The 18,717-nt window shown below is 38.9% G+C and overlaps 1 protein-coding gene across 3 annotated transcripts in view; it reads right to left on the bottom strand.

The window, feature by feature from the left end:
• The window catches only part of BBOX1 (gamma-butyrobetaine hydroxylase 1), a 65,530-nt gene that overhangs the window by 20,032 nt on the left and 26,781 nt on the right, over positions 1-18,717 (bottom strand). For all 3 annotated transcript variants that reach the window (XM_042446406.1, XM_042446416.1, XM_042446397.1), the window contains exon 4: positions 8,194-8,392. In XM_042446406.1, the coding sequence (XP_042302340.1) occupies positions 8,194-8,392 (199 nt within the window). The remainder of the gene's footprint in view (positions 1-8,193; positions 8,393-18,717) is intronic.

An 18,717-nucleotide genomic window follows, 5' to 3' on the forward strand; every position in this document is an offset into this window, starting at 1 on the left:
TTCCTCGCTTGGGGGGTTAGGGACTTGCACAAGGCGCAAGAAGCCGGAACGTGAGTCTCCCCTAGACAGAAAAGGCAGGCTGAATGGGGATCCTGGCCGGGAATCTTACCCCCACAAATGGAGCACTTTTTAAAAGGCACCGATGGCATGATCCGAAGCGAAGTCAGGCGGTCCGGTTGGCAACGAGCGAGGAAGAAAAAGCCGAGGGAGAGACAAATCACGAGGTCAAAAACAGTCCCGGGTCTAAGCCAAATCATAGAATCATAGAATCATAGAGTTGGAAGAGACCACTAGGGCCATCCAGTCCAACCCCCTGCCATGCAGGAAATCCAAATCAAAGCATCCCTGACAGATGGCCATCCAGCCTCTGTTTAAAGACCTCCAAGGAAGGAGACTCTATCACCCTCCGAGGGAGTGCATTCCATTTTCGAACAGCCCTAACTGTCAGGAAGTTCCTCCTAATGTTCAGGTGGAATCTCTTTTCCTGCAGCTTGCATCCATTGTTCCGGGTCCTGTTCTCTGGAGCAGCAGAAAACAAGCTTGCTCCCTCTTCAATATGACATCCCTTCAAATATTTAAACAGGGCGATCATATCACCTCTTAATCTTCTTTTCTCCAGGCTAAACATCCCCAGCTCCCTAAGTCGTTCCTCATAGGGCATGGTTTCCAGACCTTTCACCATTTTTGTCGCCCTCCTTTGGACACGCTCCAGTTTCTCAATGTCAAGGGCAAGCCAGAGAAGAGTCAAAAAACGGTCCGAGTCAATTTTTTTCCAGTGATTCCTAACTGAGACAGAGAGCGAAGTTCCTACTGGCAGCTAACGCGGCGGAAAAAAGGAACTGGGGAAAAGAGCGGGAACGGAGGTTTTATAGGGGATGGGCGGGGTTACCGCCAAAAAGTTTCAACATGTTGCAAAGTGTACTTTGCTTAGTGATTCCAGAAGTTTCCGAAGGCACTGCGCAGGCGCAGTACAACCCATTTGTATGATTCGCAGAGACCACGAAGAAGAAATGTACTTTCCCTTCCCCTGGTCTGCACTACCCTCAGGTTGTAGCTTCTTCTCCATCCATCTGTACATGATGATAGCATACTCTCCAAATACCCTGATCTGGGAGACAGAGACTCACAGACTGTGTCCCTCTCACAGAATGACTTTACTGAGAATTCCCTGGGACAAGAAAATGACTGTTTACCACACTTAAGTATACACTGTGTAGGTACTCTACAGATAACACTAGCTATGTACATACTGTATTGGTTGCACATTAAATGCCCACAGGCACAGAAAATTAAAACTGCCATTGTTCAAAATACCTGCTTTAAAGTACCAAGAGCTGGAAGGGAACACAAGGGCCATCTAATCCAACCCACTGTCATGCAGGAATACACAATCAAAGCATTCCTGGCAGATGGCCATCCAGTCTCTGTTTAAAAATTTCCAAAAAATGAGAGTCCACTACCCTCTAAGGCAGTCTACTCCAATCTATAACAACTCAAGAAGTTATTTCTAATGTTTAGGCGGAATCTGTTTTCTTGCAGTTAGAATCCATTGGTTCATGTTCTAGTCTGTGCAGCAGTGGAAAGTGAGCTTCCTCCTAGTTAAGAATATATTTAGAAAAAATAATTCATCTGTGTGCACATCAGTTTCTGTTGTCATTTAATTGCAAAAGAAGGGCTATGCCATGAGATTCAAGAACTCTGCTACTATGGTTAGTGGGTTGTTGACAGGTATGGATTTACTGGTCCACTTGTTGAATCTTCCCAGATTCTTCCCCAGTACTCTGTTGGCAATTCAGCTGCTGGACCTTTCAGACAATCATCATGGCTAAGGGTGTAATGTGGAACTGCTTCTTTTAGCCTCACCAGGATTAGAAGGCTATTCAGACGAAACAAGGAGACAACTTTATTGGGTAAAAAAATGCATTTCTGTCTCCCACCCTGACGAACCATATTTCGAACAGAATGGAAGCCCTGAGCTCATATATAAACTATATTGAAGTGTCAAGGTTTCAAAGTCACTACAGCAAAGTGCATGTACTGGGAAAATTCCATAAACAAGATTGTCAGAAGTTTTCACTATAGGCTAGGCATCAGTTGGTCATGTACAGGCTCTTTAAAGGTAAACAACCATTCTTCAGTCCTTGCTAAGTAAACTCAGGGCCTTGGTTTCAAGGGAAGATGAAAGGTTGAGAGGAACTGCTGGACCTCTTACCCTTTCCCTCCACCACTCCCTTCTCCTTCTGTGTCATGTCTTTTTAGATTGTAAGCCTGAGGGCAGGGAACCGTCTAACTAAAAAGATTGCATGTACAGCGCTGTGTAAATTTACAGCGCTTCATAAATAAAGGTTAATAATAATAATAATAATATACCATGTGGCTTCAATGTCAGCTTGTTCTTCTAGAAGAAATTTCCTAGGACCCAGATATACAATTAAAAAGAGATGCAAGCATTTTTCTGGGTTACCCCATGCAAAGCCATGTTAGGTTCCACTTCGAGTGCCCAAAATGCTACTACCACATACTGCGTAGTAACATGGTTGGCATTCGACCCTCACCTGAGGGGTTCTTAGAGGGAAAGGACCTGACTTGCCTTGCCTTGCCTTGCCAGCCATGCTATTCTCCTTATCAGCCAAATGAATGAATGAATGAATGAATGAACATTATTCTTATACCCTGCCTTTCTGCTGCAGCAATCAAGGTAGCTTACATGACTACAATATACTGGAATAATACATACTCTCAATAAATAAATTGACCCCCCCCCCCCCCTTTATGAATGAAACTCTCACTGGGTCGTTTTGTGGACTTATTTGTTAATGACACTATAACTGGCTCCTGATTTATTTCCAGGTGATATTCCAAAGGTTGGTTATGATACAAAAATATCTCTGACATGAGACTAAGCTATATTCTCTCAGCTCCCCCACCATGTTTAGTGAGGATGTGAGGAAGGACTTTATCAGTGTCTGCTTCAAGCCTCTGGAGATCACTGCTGAGAGCCACTAGGCAGGCCCTCTTTCAGTTGTCTTTCTGTTGGAAGGCAAAGACCCTTAAAAAAAAATCCAGACAAGTCTTTGGCATTTAAATTGGGTAACTGCTAAAAGTATTTTAACTGGCTCAGTGCTTCTTTTTTATTTATGTGTTTTTAATTATGTCTCAATCCAATTTTTATTTCATCGTTATTACTCTGAGCTGCCTTGAGTGCCCTTTTTTTTTTGGCAGACAGGCAGGATATAAATGAAATAAAATAAATACATAAAAGCAATGGAACTAGTATAAACAAACCAGGGAACTGTGACATGGCAGGTCCTAAACCAAAAAGAACTCAGTGGTATGGGGCCTTTCTGTGTGCCTCTGCAACCAATATACTTCAGTTCTGTTCATATTTTCAAATGAAAATCTTCAGGCAGCCATTTGCTTCTATGTCTGCTCACATAAGGAGAAAGCAAGAGCAGGCTACCTGAACAGTTTGTAGATGTGTATAAACACTCAGCATATGTATGTGTGACAAACCACACCTGAACAACAACAATAAAACTGTAACAAAAACAAATAGAAATAGAACTAACAGAAAAGAACTTGGGAGGAAAAATGAGGCTCGGAAAAATGGTTCAATGAAAAGACAAAACATCTCATGTCAAAGACTCATTGGCTAGCCCAGAATCAGAATGACAACCCAAAAGAAAACCAGTATTTTGGATTTGCACAGGTTTCTAATCTCTGCTGTTTTCAATCGCTGGGCTTGGAAAATTTAGACAGAGATTGCCCTCTAACCTGCTCCCTCTTTGTGACAAGACCTGAGTGGACAAACAAGTTATAGCAGTAAAGGGATGGACAAAGAACATGTATGTGAAATACCACAAAAAAGCATGATGTATGTGGTCTACATGTACAATACAGTCAGAAAGAGTGAGAGATACACAGAGAGAAGAATGTACAATGAAGTAGGAATAAATTTAAAATAAAAATTATTCTGTGAATCTAAACCTGGGGTAGGAAATCAGAAAACGACAATATGACATAAAATTAGGAAAATCAGAACTAAAGTCAAAAGGGCCCAGCCAACTGAACAGTAGGAACACATATGACAGCGGAGGAGATGACAAACTCAAGAACATGCAAAAGTAGGGACATGGGAACGACAGGGGTATTGTTCAAATTATTGTTTTACATGATGAATTCTAAATTTAAATGTCATGTGAACTGGAATTAAGGAATGTGCATTGGCCAGAACCATAACACCTTCTTTTTCAGCTAAACCCGAATTATGAATGAACCAAAATATTTATTAGGTTGATAACTGATAGCCATGTTTGTTGTTGTTAACTGCCCTTGAGTCATCCCCAACATATGGCAACCCTGTGAATGAGACATCTCTAAGTACCCCTATACAGTGGTACCCCGGGATACGAAATACCCACGTTACGAAATTTCCGGGATACGAAAAAATCCCATAGGAAATAACTGTTCCGGGTTACGAAGGTTATTTCGGGTTACGAAGAAAATTTTGGTGCTTTTCGGCGCTATTTCACACGAAATCGCGGCTTTTCCCCATTAGCGCCTATGGGTTTTTCGGCTTGCGAAGTATTTCGGGTTACGAAAGCGGCGGCGGAACGAATTAAATTCGTAACCCGGGGTACCTCTGTACTCTACTGCTCTGCTTAAATCTTGTAGACTTATGCTCACGATCTCCCTAATTGAGTCTATTCATCTTGTGTGTAGTCTTCCTCTCTATCATCATTGTCTGTTCTAATGAGTCATGCCTTCTTATGATGTGGCCAAAGTACATTAGTCTCAATTTGCTCATCTTGGCTTCCAGAGTCCCTACTTTATCTACTCCATCCTGTTTCTAATTTGCATGCTGTAGAATTTGGAAAAATGATAAACAGCACACCCAATTTATGAAAAGCTGTCCCTGTCTCTGCTAGAATGCAAACTCAGTATTTCACAATTTCTTTTGGACTTGAGTCTTTGGAACGGTGGGGTACAGTAATCTCCAAGAACCAGTTTTATTATCTGTGCAATGTACTGAGTCCATCATGTATCTAGAAGCTAAGTTAACAGATCTTATCATTATCTGCAACCTCATGTAACTATAACTTTTATTACAGTTCCACATTGTTCTGAATCAGATTAACATGAGTATTTGTAAATGTAATTCAGTTATCTCCTTGCCTTTCTAAAAACATTAAATATATACAGTTGCTTTGTCCAGTTGCAAGTCTAAAATCCCCTTTCTAGACATTTGCTAATGCATCTAACAATGCAACTTTAAAAATTAGCAATAACAGGAAATGCAATAAGAGAGTACTGTATGCATTCATTGTTGTCCTAAAAAGGATGAATTTTCTGTTTTTGAGATAATTTTTGTATAGGCTGGAAATGGGAGCATCCCATTATTATTATTATTATTATTATTATTATTATTATTAATGTCAATTTCAGTTTAATAAAATGAAGATTATTGTTTTATTTCAATTATTTACTTATTACTTGACTGAAATTGTTACTCTTTCACTCTTCATTAGTGACTAATCAGAGCACAGGATCTCTTTTATTCATTATTAACCTTTCAGTTAACCACTTAGCTGGACATACTCCTCCCACTCTTATTGTGTTGTGCTTATCCAACACTGCATACACAAATATAATTTCCAGGAGGCCTTGCACAAAAACATTATCAGCGGGAAGTAAACAATCGCTGTTACTTCTGTGTTCTAATCTGGAAGGAATGTAAATCTTCAAGCCAAGGGCTGGAATATTTTGTACCCCCCTTCTATTTATTTAAATAGTTTTAGACAAAGGAAGAGAGATACTCATTTGTTTCTCTCATTGTTAACTTCTGAAGAGGTGCTCAAAGCAGACATTTATTTAACTGGGGCTCTTCTTCTATGAGGAAAAATCAGGAACAATAAAATAAAATAAAATAAAATAAAATAAAATAAAATAAAATAAAATAAAATAAAATAAGAGCCTTTGTTGATTGAAAGCCCCGGGATGTCTTGAATTTTTTTTTCCTTTTGAGACTAAAGTAAAACCAATAAGGGACAGATGTGGCATCATTACACATAGTAATGTTTAACTGTGGAATGTATTTCATGCCTGTCTCCTTTTCAAGTCACAGGAGAGGATCAATCAACAGAATTTTAATGCATATTTTGATGGTGGATGTACATTTGTGTTGCAACAAAAAGACAAGGTAGCTTTGGGATTTATGCAAGACCCCATGCAAGCAGGAGACAGACATCCAAGGGATTAGGCCAGGCTGCTTTGGGTTTCAAGCCAAGTGCTTCTCAGACAGTACAAGGGAGGCAAAGTAAGGAACAGCAGGAAAAGCTATTTGAAAATTCACAGAGAACCACTGATTGGGTCAAGAGGGGGAAATATGACAACTGAATAGGCTACAGTTACAAAGCTGTGATTAGCATTATTAGGGATGAACCAGCTTTAATTATCAAATGATAATACTTTTATCTTCATCACTTTCTTGTGTGGAAGAGTCTTCCTCTCAGTCTGACAATCTGCAGTTTCTCTTTAGCAAAAACGATGACAGGCAATGGTTATTGTGTTCCTTGAAGGCCTTGTTTCATTAATTTAAACTGGTTTCAGTCCTATCGGACTGATCCTAGTCATGAAATCCTGGACAGTATAGCTGTTTGAAATAACAAAAACACTTGGATAAACAAGTATTGGCATCTTCACAAGATCTCGATTCAGATGTCCTTCATAAAATGGCAAATCCCATGTGGGAAATCTTCAGTGTTGCATCCCAAGCACTCTCTTGAACTGGGGAAATGAACTGGAGAAATGAACTGCTAACACCGTATTTTCCAATTTAAATGCTAAGGCAGCCATTTGTCTCCTTAATGTGTCCTGGTAAACACCTTTTAGTAAATCTTTGTGTAGAATATCTAAGATGTCTCTAATCTTAACTTCATGCAATATCATACCATGCATCCATAACCAACATTTAAACACCTCCCGTGACATGTCATCAATGTTTTGCATTCAGAAACAACACAATTCCGATATTGTTCCTATTACAGTTTGCATTTCCCTTCTCTGGAATTCTGGAATCTAAAATATTCCAGAATTCAAAATTATGCACATGGGTGGCTGCGATAGTGACACCTTCATTTTCTGATGGTTCAATGTATACAAACTTTGTTTTATGAACAAAATTGTTAAAAAAATATTGTGCATAAAATTACCATCAGGTTATGTTTCCATAAGGTGTGCAGTTGCTTCTTGCCAGCCGCAGATTTGAGCATTATGGCAATGTGTACATGCAGCTGCACCAGAATAGTCGTGACAAGCTGTCATTCAAAACAAGCATGGGGAGGGTTCCAGAATGGATCCCCCATGAATACAAAGGGCTAATTGTATATGAAACACAAATGAATTTCATGTTTAGAAGTGGGTCCCATCCCTAAGGTATCTCAATTTGTATATGCAAATATTCCAAAATTTGAAAAATACCAAAATCCAAAATGCCTTTAGTCCAAGGATTTCAGATAGAGGACACTCATCCTGTACCAGAGAAGAATAACCCTCCAGTCATAATTCAGTGCACTCATTTTCCAAGTGGTCTCAACCAGTGAGGGTCCAGATATAATACTGGTTTCAATGAAGCTAATTCTTCAACAAGCACCAGTATTATATCAGTTATCTCTTTGCACTGGCAAAAACATCTACTAATTGAACTAGAAGAGGGAACCCTGGCCTCCTTGACCAATAAAGCACATTTATTTACTAATTATTTATTTACTTCTACCCTGCCATATACAGTATATATCTCAGGATAGCATACAAGTAAAATCAAAACAAACAGTTTAAAACATAAAAATAATTTAAATAAATGAAAACATATTAAACATAATTAATGTGCATTAGCACTACTGGAGCTTTTTCCTGAATTATTTTTTCAACACCTTTGCTATTGTACTGGAGTTGGTGGAAAGGTAAATAAACAACAAAATAAAAAGCTGACCCATCTCAAGTTATATTTGAAGGTACCCATAAATTGGCCTGAAATATTTTTTGCAACTTGAATCTTCTTGGGTTGCTTTAGTATCACTAACGTAAATTACAGTAATATAACTTCCCTGCAGAAATAAACTAATGGTGCTGTTTCCTGAAATGTCTACTACATTATAGAACTGAAAGTCACAAATACATAAATCTTTAACTCACCCATAAAAAGTCAGACGGAGGAATCCAATCCGTTGCCCAAGTTTCAGCACCTCTCCCTGTCTATTAGCAGCACCTGTTAACAGCACAATTCCCACTTTTTTAAGGGTAACCAACCATTTGTATGCACTTTCATCACTATGCAACACCTCTTCAAATGCCATCGTTGGAAGCTGAAGATCAGAACCCCAGTATCGACGTTCTGTAAAAATCATATTAAAAAAATTACCTAAGTACAAATTACATAGCTTTACCCAGTTCAGAGTTAAATGAAATTTGCCCATTCTCCTACACAGATTTCCTTTTCTCATGTTTCGGGTTTATTCCACCATGCTGATTACTGTTAAGACTGGCCCTGGCAATGGGTACACCAAGGGAGCCACCTCACACAGGAGATGCTGGAGACAGTGGAACAGTAGGAGAAGAGAGCCATGTTTGCCATGCAATCTGTCCTGTATGCACTAAGGTAGTCTACTGCTTATAATTTGTTTAACTCTGTTGTAATAACATAACTTTCTCTACAGCTAACTCCCTCTTATATTTGCATTTATTTTTTATAGAATAGAAGTTTATTATTAAAATCTAAAAGCTGTCACAATATAAAATAGATCCAAACAGTAAATACAAAAACAGTATTAAAAAAACCAAGGCATAAAAACCGCAAATAAAACAACATGGTAAAATTAGTAAGAGACCCATCATCATCATCAACAACAAAAAACAATAATAGATCATAAATGATAAAATAATAAAAACATAAAACTAGAATGGTTCTAGCCGTCATTCCGATCAAGAAAACTGATTCTAATCTTGCTAGCAGCTAAATCAAATTTTGCTGCTATAGAAGAAACAAAAACATTGTTGCCGGCCAAAAGGACACAAATCTGCTGAAAGCAAGATCTATCGAAAAGGGATTTTAAAATACATTCAAGAAACCTTTGTCTAGGAGATATACACAGAGGACAATGTAAAAGGTAATGTTCGATATTCTCCACTTCCCTGGTTTTGCAGATACATAGTCTTAGATGGACAGGAGTGTTATTATATCTGCCCATCAAATAGGGCTGTAAATGCTTTTCTAGCAGGGGCCAGAGTAAGATTAATAAAGTAATGCTCTAACCCAAACGAAGTCTTGTACAATGGGTACCAAAAAGAAAAAGAAGAGTTCAAGACTGAAAGAAGATCAGCCCATTTGGAAGCAAGATAAATTTTCTCTTTAATCAGTTGCTTGACTCTATGGGTGGCATAATTTGGAAGTGAATCCACATTAATTTCAGAGCTCTGCAATATTGTTCTAACTATAGATACCCAGGAGTTTGGAGAGTTAACAGATATTTGTTCTAAAAAACTTTTTTGGGGAGCCTGGAATCACTCATGGATAACAACTTTAGCCAGTAGAAGGCAAGAGCGGTATGTGTAACAGCTTGGAGAGTAGTTTGGCCTGTTTCAGTTCTCAGAAAAGAGACAGGGATACACTTAGGGACAGCCAACAGGGATCTTAAAAATAAGTTCTGAACAGTTTCTAAATTTGAGACACTGTTGTATCCCCAAATTTCTGCTCCATATAATAACCGAGGAACAATTTTTCTTTGATAAACCTTGATAGTAGGTGCTACTAAGTGACCTCCTTGAAGTCTATGGAATTTCAACCGAGAATTTATAGAGAGGGATGATTTTAGCTTAGTAGCAACAAAATGAGTTTTCCATGACAAATTAGATTGAAATCTTAAACCCAAGCAACTGTAATAGGATTGCTGATCAATAGATTTTGCTTCAAGGCTCCACCGATGAAGTTTTTTTTTGACCAAAAACCACAACTTTGGTTTTAGAGTGATTGACTATTAACATTTCCTTTGTACAGTATTCACTTAGCTTCTTTAAGAGTCTGCACATTCCGATTAAGGTGACTGAAATCAGAACAATATCGTCGGCATATAACAACACTGAAAGTTTAACATCCTGAATAGTAGCTGGGGGAAGTTTTGATTCTGTTAAGGCCTGGACGACATCATTAATATAAAAATTAAATAAAAAAGGTGCCAGAAGACAACCCTGGCATACACCTCTATCTGTGGGGATGCTATCGGATAGAACCCCATTTGCCCCAAGTTGAACCCTGATGGTAGTATTATGATGTAACATTTGAATCAGAAGAAGCAGTCTTCTATCAATGTTTGTCGCCGCTAACTTTGACCAGAGTCGATCTGGTCGACGTCAAAAGCAGAAGTAAAATCAACAAAAGCAGTGAAAAGTTATTTTCTATCTTTTTGGGAATATTTTTGAACCACATGGTGTAAAACAAAACATTGATCTAGTGTAGATTTACCCTTCCTAAACCCGGCTTGTTCTTCTGCAAAAATGTCATTTTCCATAGCCCAGACCTCTAATTTGCCTAACAGGTATCTTGCATAGAGTTTAGAGATGATATTCAATACGCTGATAGGTCTAAAGTTTTTAGGATTGGCCATAGAGCCCTTTTTATGAGTAGGTATTACAATACTCACACCCCACCTCTGAGGAATTTTGCCATACTGATTTATATAAGTAAATAATGAAGCAAGAGGTGGAGCCCACCAGTTTAGATTTGATCTGAATAGTTCACTGGGAAGCATGTCTTCTCCTGGTGCTTTATTATTAGGGAGAGATTTAATCAAAGAATTAACTTCATTGATGGTTACTGGATCCCAAGCGGGACAACAGGAAAATAGAGATGTATCCAATCTGGTGGAGGGACTCTGTGTTATATCATGGCAAGGATGGGAAAAGAGGCCAGAAAAATGGTCTTGCCATTGAGAGGAGGTGATCTGATTAGTGGTAATCCTTGAGGATTTCTAGTCCCTTTATTCACTAGGGACCAAAATCTTGGGGGGTTCTTCTCCACGAGGGCCTGACATAAGTCCAACCAAGACTGTCATGTGAATTATTTTTTCCCCTAAGTAAGTTTTTATACTCCCTTTGATGATGAAGATAACACATATAATTCTCTGAGGAATCTTCCTCTCTTAGCTTCTTTATAGATCTTGCTGAGATGCACTTCTGAAAGGCACATTGGCTGTCAAACCAACCATGATTATACTTGTTGGTAGAGCATGTGGGATTAGTGCTTACCAAAAAAGGCTGGATTTCTTGGACTATTTTATCCAAGGTTTCCAAGGGGTCTTGGTTTGACATAAGGAGGTCTCTTAACATAAGCATCCCTGGAGACATTAGGAAGCTATTCACATTTTCGTTAATTTTCCCATTCCATCTAAGCCTTTTGTCCCCTAGGGGGATCATATTTTCAGAGAATCCTGGCATTTTATTTCTAGGAGAGATGGGAGTAAACGGTGGCATCAAAAGTAATTGAATTGGCATATGGTCACTCTCAGGCCTAACCAAAACTTTAAAATTAATATACCATAAGCGTGCTGCTTGAGAAAGAATAAAATAGTCGATCACGCTCTTTCCTCTTAGTCCTATATAAGTATATGAGTTAGCCTCAGGGTCACTATCATTCCCATTACATAGGAAGAGATGAAACTTGAAAATGATAGAAAAAAGAGATTTTCCCGGGCCAGGCTAAATACCCCAAAGGCACCAGATCCCAGCTGCTCTTAGAAGCTAAGCAGGGCCAGCTCTAGTTAGTACTTGCATGGGAGACTGTCAGCAAATACCAGCTGCTGTAGGTTATATTTCAGAGGAAGGAATGGGCAAAACCACCACTGAGTATTCTTTGCCTAAGAAAACCTGTGAAATTCATGGGGTAGCTATAAGTCAACTGACAGCTTGAAGGCACACACACACACACAATTTTTCTAGGACTATTTATTTAAGATGGCCAGTGGTATAAAATTTGGTACAAAATATAACAAAATAAACCAGGACATTGGTACAGTTGTATATAAGTTATCCTCCATTTCTGCTGGCATACTTTGTCTTGTAATGAACATTTAAAATACTTTAATAGAATTTTCACTGTGTGCCTTCAAGTTATTTCTAACTTATGACAACCCTGAGGCGAACCTGCTGTGGTGTATTATATATGTGTGTGCGTGTGTGGGGGGGTTTGTTGTTGTTGATAACCTACTTATATTTCTATCTGCACAAAAATAGTTTCTGCAAGGTAAATGCAGCGCCAGTTTCTCCAGTGTGAACTAGCTAGTCGCTTCTGAAATTTTCCACTGTGGTCTATTGTGCCTTTATTTAAGATCTTCCAGCTTGTGCATTTTGCCATTTTATTGTTGCTTGTTGAATGTCACAACACCATTACTGATGACTAAGTCTTAAATGGAGTGTGCTTTATGGATTTTTCACTCATTTATGGTTGTGCGAAAGTAACACATTTTTTAAAAAAATCAGAGGAAACCAGCAAGTAACGCCTCCTTCTTTCCTCATAGGAACAGGTATCAAGGGGCAATTATGAGATAACAAAGGAACAAGTAAAAGGATAATCAGTCTTCTACTAGCACTTAACAGGAAGCAATAAAAAGGTTAAAAGAATTTAATGAACAATCTGGGGTACTTGCTGAGTTCATTGGGACTGAAAAAGTTTGGAATAGCCGATTCTGGATAAAATAGCTGCATATTATCTCTGTGTGGAACCACCTGACGGCAGAATGGCAACGCTACAGGAGTAACAAATGGTCCTAACACGGGAGTAATGAAGTCACCATTAAAGATGCCGTGTGATCCCAAAATATTCCCCCAGGAAAGGGTTAGGCAAAGTATGGCCCTTCAGATGTATTAGACTGCAGTTCCCAGCATTTCTCACCACTGTCTATCCTGGCTACAGCTACTAGTAGCTGCAGTCCAATAATATTTGGAGAGCCAAACTTTGTTCATCCCTCCCTTAAATTATCTCCTGAAGACCTAGAAAAGTAGCAGCAGTTTCCTGTCAAGAGATACTCCAAAAGCGGATTCCTCACAGTGTTGTTGCAACACTGTCAGGTTCCCATTAAACAATACAGCTGATCCATTTCTTTGGTTCCTAAAGTACAGCTGCCTTTGCCAAGATGAAAAACTCTTCTCATTATGAATATATAGAAAGGGTATGTTTCAAAAGTAACAATTGGGAAGGTTTCCAAAAAAAGAAGTTTGCCCTTTTAAAGTGTGTATGTAATGCTGCCTATTCTGTAAACAGTAACAAGTTTTTAAACAAAATGGCCATTAGCATCTTCTGTTACAAATTCACCAAACTTCAGCCTAATTCAGCTTCCTATATTAAGTTATTTTTAATATGCTGTAATGGCATCAGACAGATACAGACCATTTCAGTTCCACCTGGCCTCAGAAGGTTCATTTTCTTTATGTGAAGGTTTTTCAGACAATTTAAAAAATCAGGGTTCTCCTAGTTCAGAGGCAATCTACTCCGTGTGTCTCTCTGTGTGTGAATAAGAGAGAGAAGGAGAAGGGAGTCAGATAATAAAAGAGAGAGATCTGTTTGTTTTGGACTACAACTCTGGAGACTGGGGTTCAAGTCCCCGTTTCGGCATAGAAACCCACTGGGTGACCTTGGGTGAGTCACACACTCTTAGCCCCAGGAAACTCCATGATAGGGTTGCCATAAGCTGGAAATGACCTGACAGCACACAACAACAAAAATGAGTTATGAATGACTTGCTTATATGGAAAGTTTGGCAAACGTATTTTCTAGGATGATAACTCCCAGATTCCATGGGACAGCTGGCTGGGAGATTCTGTAAGCTGGGGGGGGGTGGTGGTAGTGGAGAGAACGAAGGAAATTTCTCAAGGCATCTGTTATATTTTTCCCAAAGCATCTGACTAGCTAGTGTTGCAAACAGGATGTTGGATAACATTAATCCTTTCTCTTACTTGAGGCAGGCTCTTCTGATGCTCCTATGAAGCCCTATTATCCACGTGCTTTCTGATTATGAAATAAACTATGCAGACATTTGTTTTGTTTACTTTCACTGATAATATTAAAGACTTAACTGATGCTGGCTCATGAAAGGGGCAAAAAGAATCTTTATTCCCATCATTTATAACAAACTGCAGTTGCATTTTTTTTAAATGTAAAAATGCACAGACACAACAGAAGCAAATAAGCTCCATTTGAACAGCCATGCACTGTGTGCTAGTATATGTAAAACAAAGATCCTAATAGGAAATTGACTTCTTTAACCCCCCCCCCCTTTCCCCCCCATTTTAGGAAGTAGCTTGCAATAAATGCAGATGACTAAAGACCTTTGTTAAGTATCCCTTTCCAATTATGCACTGCCAACCAGATTTAGAGATTCTGACAGGTTAAACACCTTTTGACTCTGTTGTGGCCTACAACAGGCACTGTCATTCATGTGGGCAGTCCTATTTTTGACTAGGTTATTACAATGAGATAGATAGCCAGTGTTTACAAGGCCACTGACTAAAGAAGGATTAACTAATCAGAAGCACTGAGGGATCTTTAAACTAGCCATATACAGTATTCTGCTTTTTATTGCTCTTTGTTTTTGTCTCAGAAACTGTCTCCTTCCACCCAAATCCATGGCTGTATCCTGGAAGAGTCTGGACAACACTAAGGCTAGTGAATATATAGATAAATAATAATTAAATGCATAAGAGAATTGGTTATTAAAAGCCCTACACGGTTTGGGTCCTGACTACTTGCGGGAGCGCCTACTTCCATATAATCCTCCCTGGAAACTTCAGTCCTCTGGGAAGAATCTGCTCCAACCTAAGAAGACCAGACTTTCAGCAGTGACCCAGAGGACCTCCTCATCAGCTGCTCCCAGGCTTGGGAACGACCTGCCAGATGAGATCTGCCATATTACCACCTTGGAAGCCTTTAAAATGGCTGTTAAGAAAGATCTCTTCCGGCAGGCCTTCCCAAACTAGGTTAGAGCCATTAGATCCATTAGACTTGCCTCCCCCTCTGTTGACACCTCTATTGATACCGATACCAAAATTGATTGATACCATCAATCCCACCCTCCCTCCTCTAGAAGAAGATTCATTACTTCCGCTAATCTGCCTGAAATTTTAATGTATTCCTATTGGATAGTTTTAAATTTTTTGATGTTTAATCTCTTTTTATGGGTTGATCGCTGTTTTTATGACTGAGGGGAGGGTTGGGGTTTTTAAACTGTAATTTTTAATTATTTGATTTTTTATTTATACTGTTTGAATCCGCTTTGATTCCTTTGTGAAAAAGTGGAATACAAATAATAATAATAATAATAATAATAATTATTATTATTATTATTACATTTATTTTATAGTGCTGTAGGCTTTACACAGCACTTTACAAAACATTAATTTAAACATCAAGTATACTGTCAAAATATTTCTGCTTTCTATACTGTAGAAAGGAGAAGGTGCTCCACAAATTGCATGACACCTACAAAAAGTTAATTCCAAGAACATGAACTTTCTCTTGGAGTATGACTTGTAGAAGTTTTCATCCCCACACATGTTGTTTTTGCTTACTTAAATTTTGTGCCACAAGAAAAGTATTTTGTACATTCAGTGTTGTGTGCAGTTATATTGTCCAGGTGTGTTGTGTATGGATACTTGCAAAACACAGATGTTTCAGTAAACATTTAGCATTCAGAATTTATGGCATTTTAAAGATTATGGATGCTTAACATTTCAAAAAATCTGGGGCTTACCACATATGAAATGCCCTTTTCTATTGAAGAAAATCAATCTGGATCAATAGAAATTGCTTGTGTATTGATAATCAGAATCCAGAATAACCTGATAATCCTTAGCTTTCTGAAACACTAGCGGTGGTACAAATTTGCCTGAGATATAATCAAATTCAAGAGCACAGTCCAGTTAGCCTGCCTCCTGAACCCAACAGCCAGAGATAAAGGTCTACCTATCTACTAGACTGATGTCATGTCAAGGCTTTCTCCCTCTTTGGGCCTCCCCCTCTATGGAAAAAGGGCTTTGAGCTTGAGCAAGAAGACCAAATGTTCCTAAGGTATTTGCTTCCTTGAATCAAAGGCTCTGGCATGAAGGAACTATTGCCTACTGTCTTGTCATCCTTTGGTACCCCTTTCTCCTTAGTTTCGACTAATAAAGGGTGAGTGCCTCCCTGAACAATTTTTCATCTTGAAAGGCAACCAAAGAGAAGATCATTTGGGCTTCAGCCAGATATGTCTGCGTATTTATATTGTATGCATTTTATTATTGTTTTAAGCCGCTTCAATTCTATTGGAGAAGTGGGATAAAAATAAATTATTATTATTATTATTATTATTATTATTATTTTACAATGACCAATGACCAAATTCTGGTCAAATACTGCAACTGATCTGTGAAAACATCCACCATGACCACAGACTCTGAAACTCAAACCAGCTTGCTTAGGACACTCTCTGAGAAGTTTGGTTCCAGTCAAGACCATGTCAGCAGAACTTTGCCTACATTACCAAGACCTCTCCCCTTATGATGGAATTGGCTGAAGCTATCCTGATTGAAAAGGCAGTATGTTGTACTGTATGTATACACGAGCCACTCTGATCCACTGCATCTGAAAAAGATTCATTGCCTTCTATGGAAAGTACAGCTAATGGGACTGACATAGAATATAGAATGAATTAAAAAGTGTCTTGTGGAAATTATATGGTGTTTTAATCTTGACCTGATTTTTCAACCCATTTTGGAAGCCCTTTGAGAAGAACGCTTGGGGAATGGCACCATAGGAGATAATAAAACAGTCCTTGGAGAAATCATAAATGCCCAAGAGGCTCTTCTCCCCTAGTCATAGGAGGGATGGAGTCTGGTGAAGAAACAGACAACTTCATTTCTTTATGGACTTATTATGGATTGCTGGGAAAGTATCCATGCTGAACAACTGATGGCTGAAAGAAGCTTGTGCCTTTAGGGGAAGAAGCTAATGAGCTAAGAGGGAACTAACACTTTCTAGACAGCTAAACTCTCTAGCTGACCAAGAAGGGGAAAATAATGCCCAACCAAGACTGATCAGAAAGGACCTGGAGGGAAACCAGCAATCCAGGATGATCATAAAACAGCAGCAAGAAGTGGATGGGTAATGTCATGTATCTGCCTTACCTTTCATGAAACTTGATACAATCCTTAGCTTCCACCTCAGTTGTGGCCTAGGTCAATTTAGCACCTTTCTCTGCTCCGCACACCTACCTTCCCCAGACCAATGTCCTCCTGTTGTTTTAGACTACAATTCCTGATAATCAGCAATACTGGCTATGGTTTATGAGACTTAAGTTTCAAAACATCTGGTTGCACAAGACTGGTAAATGCTGCCCTAGACAATCTTCTGTCTTGTAGGCTAAATTCTGTTGGCAGGGGGCCCTTTCTCAAGCAATTTGATCAGATTCTTCCCAAGCTCAAATCCACAGCACAGGATACACTTTAAAATCCTTCTGGAGCCCAGCTCCACTCTCTGTGGTGTTTGTACATTCAGAGGACAACCCTCAGGGAAAAGGGGGGGGGGTTGGAAACTGAGCTGAAGGTACGTGGCTAGACACTGACTGCAGAACATTCTTAAATCTAGAAGTGATGTGGCAGGAGGAAATTCTCAACTTCAATTATTAAACACTGTTATTAAGCACAAGTTCCATTTTGGAAAGCAGACTAAAACCAGAAACTTTGCAGATCCTTTGCTGAGCTTCTGGACACAGATTTTGCAGCCCATCTTAAACTTAAAAATAGTAGACACTCAGGATTTTTTGTTTTATTGTCCCACATGTGTGTTTCTCACTGCAGGTAAGCAGCACTGTATAGTCAGCAAAACCTGCCTTGAGTTGATGACTGTGAGTAGTAACAACAATTTTCTATATTTGCAAGGTCTGCACTTTCCAACCACAACTAGCATGTCTGATTCCTCTGACTTAAGCCTGTTAGAGGGAGAGTCCAAGAAACACAACATATACTTCCTAATGTAAACCATCCACACAAACCATCTTTATATCTGACCTCGTGTTTCTAAGAAGCTGTGGCATGACTGACAAGCTGCTATATTTTTCAAAATGTTCCTCAAATGAAAAAAACACACACAGTGTGATCCTTGAAGAAAAATGTAATCACACCTTATTAAAATTCCACAGCAAATCTATTCCAACACATACTGCTTAGCGTTGAATGTGCTGCACTCAATACTGTACCACTGCTTCAAAAGATTTTTTTTCTTTAAAAGCAGCAAATGTTTTTGATTCTTCATAGGAATGAAAGAGTTACATAGCAGACACATCTACTGTGCCTTAACTCAATAAACAAACTTGCCAAACAAATCCATTAAAAGACAAATTTGCAATTGATGTGTTTGCCAGAGTACTGAGTTCTATGAAAACTCATGGTTCCAGCTGTATAGTTTATCTTCTAGATTTTTTTTTTACCTTCCTCACAAACAATTCTATAAATGAATTTCCACAGCACATTGGACTGGATGCTGAAATTCCATAAGTGAAACTCTACTCATGGGATGCTCCAGCTAATGGTAGAGGAAAACAATTTTTACCAATTTCCCCTTACTTCAGTATTTCCCTGGAAATTTGTTCTGGCAGATTCAGGAATCCTCCAGAACAGAATGCACGTTGATGGGGAGAG

The sequence above is a fragment of the Sceloporus undulatus genome, chromosome 1, assembly GCF_019175285.1.
Source record: "Sceloporus undulatus isolate JIND9_A2432 ecotype Alabama chromosome 1, SceUnd_v1.1, whole genome shotgun sequence".
In the NCBI taxonomy this organism is placed as follows: Eukaryota; Metazoa; Chordata; class Lepidosauria; order Squamata; family Phrynosomatidae; genus Sceloporus; species Sceloporus undulatus.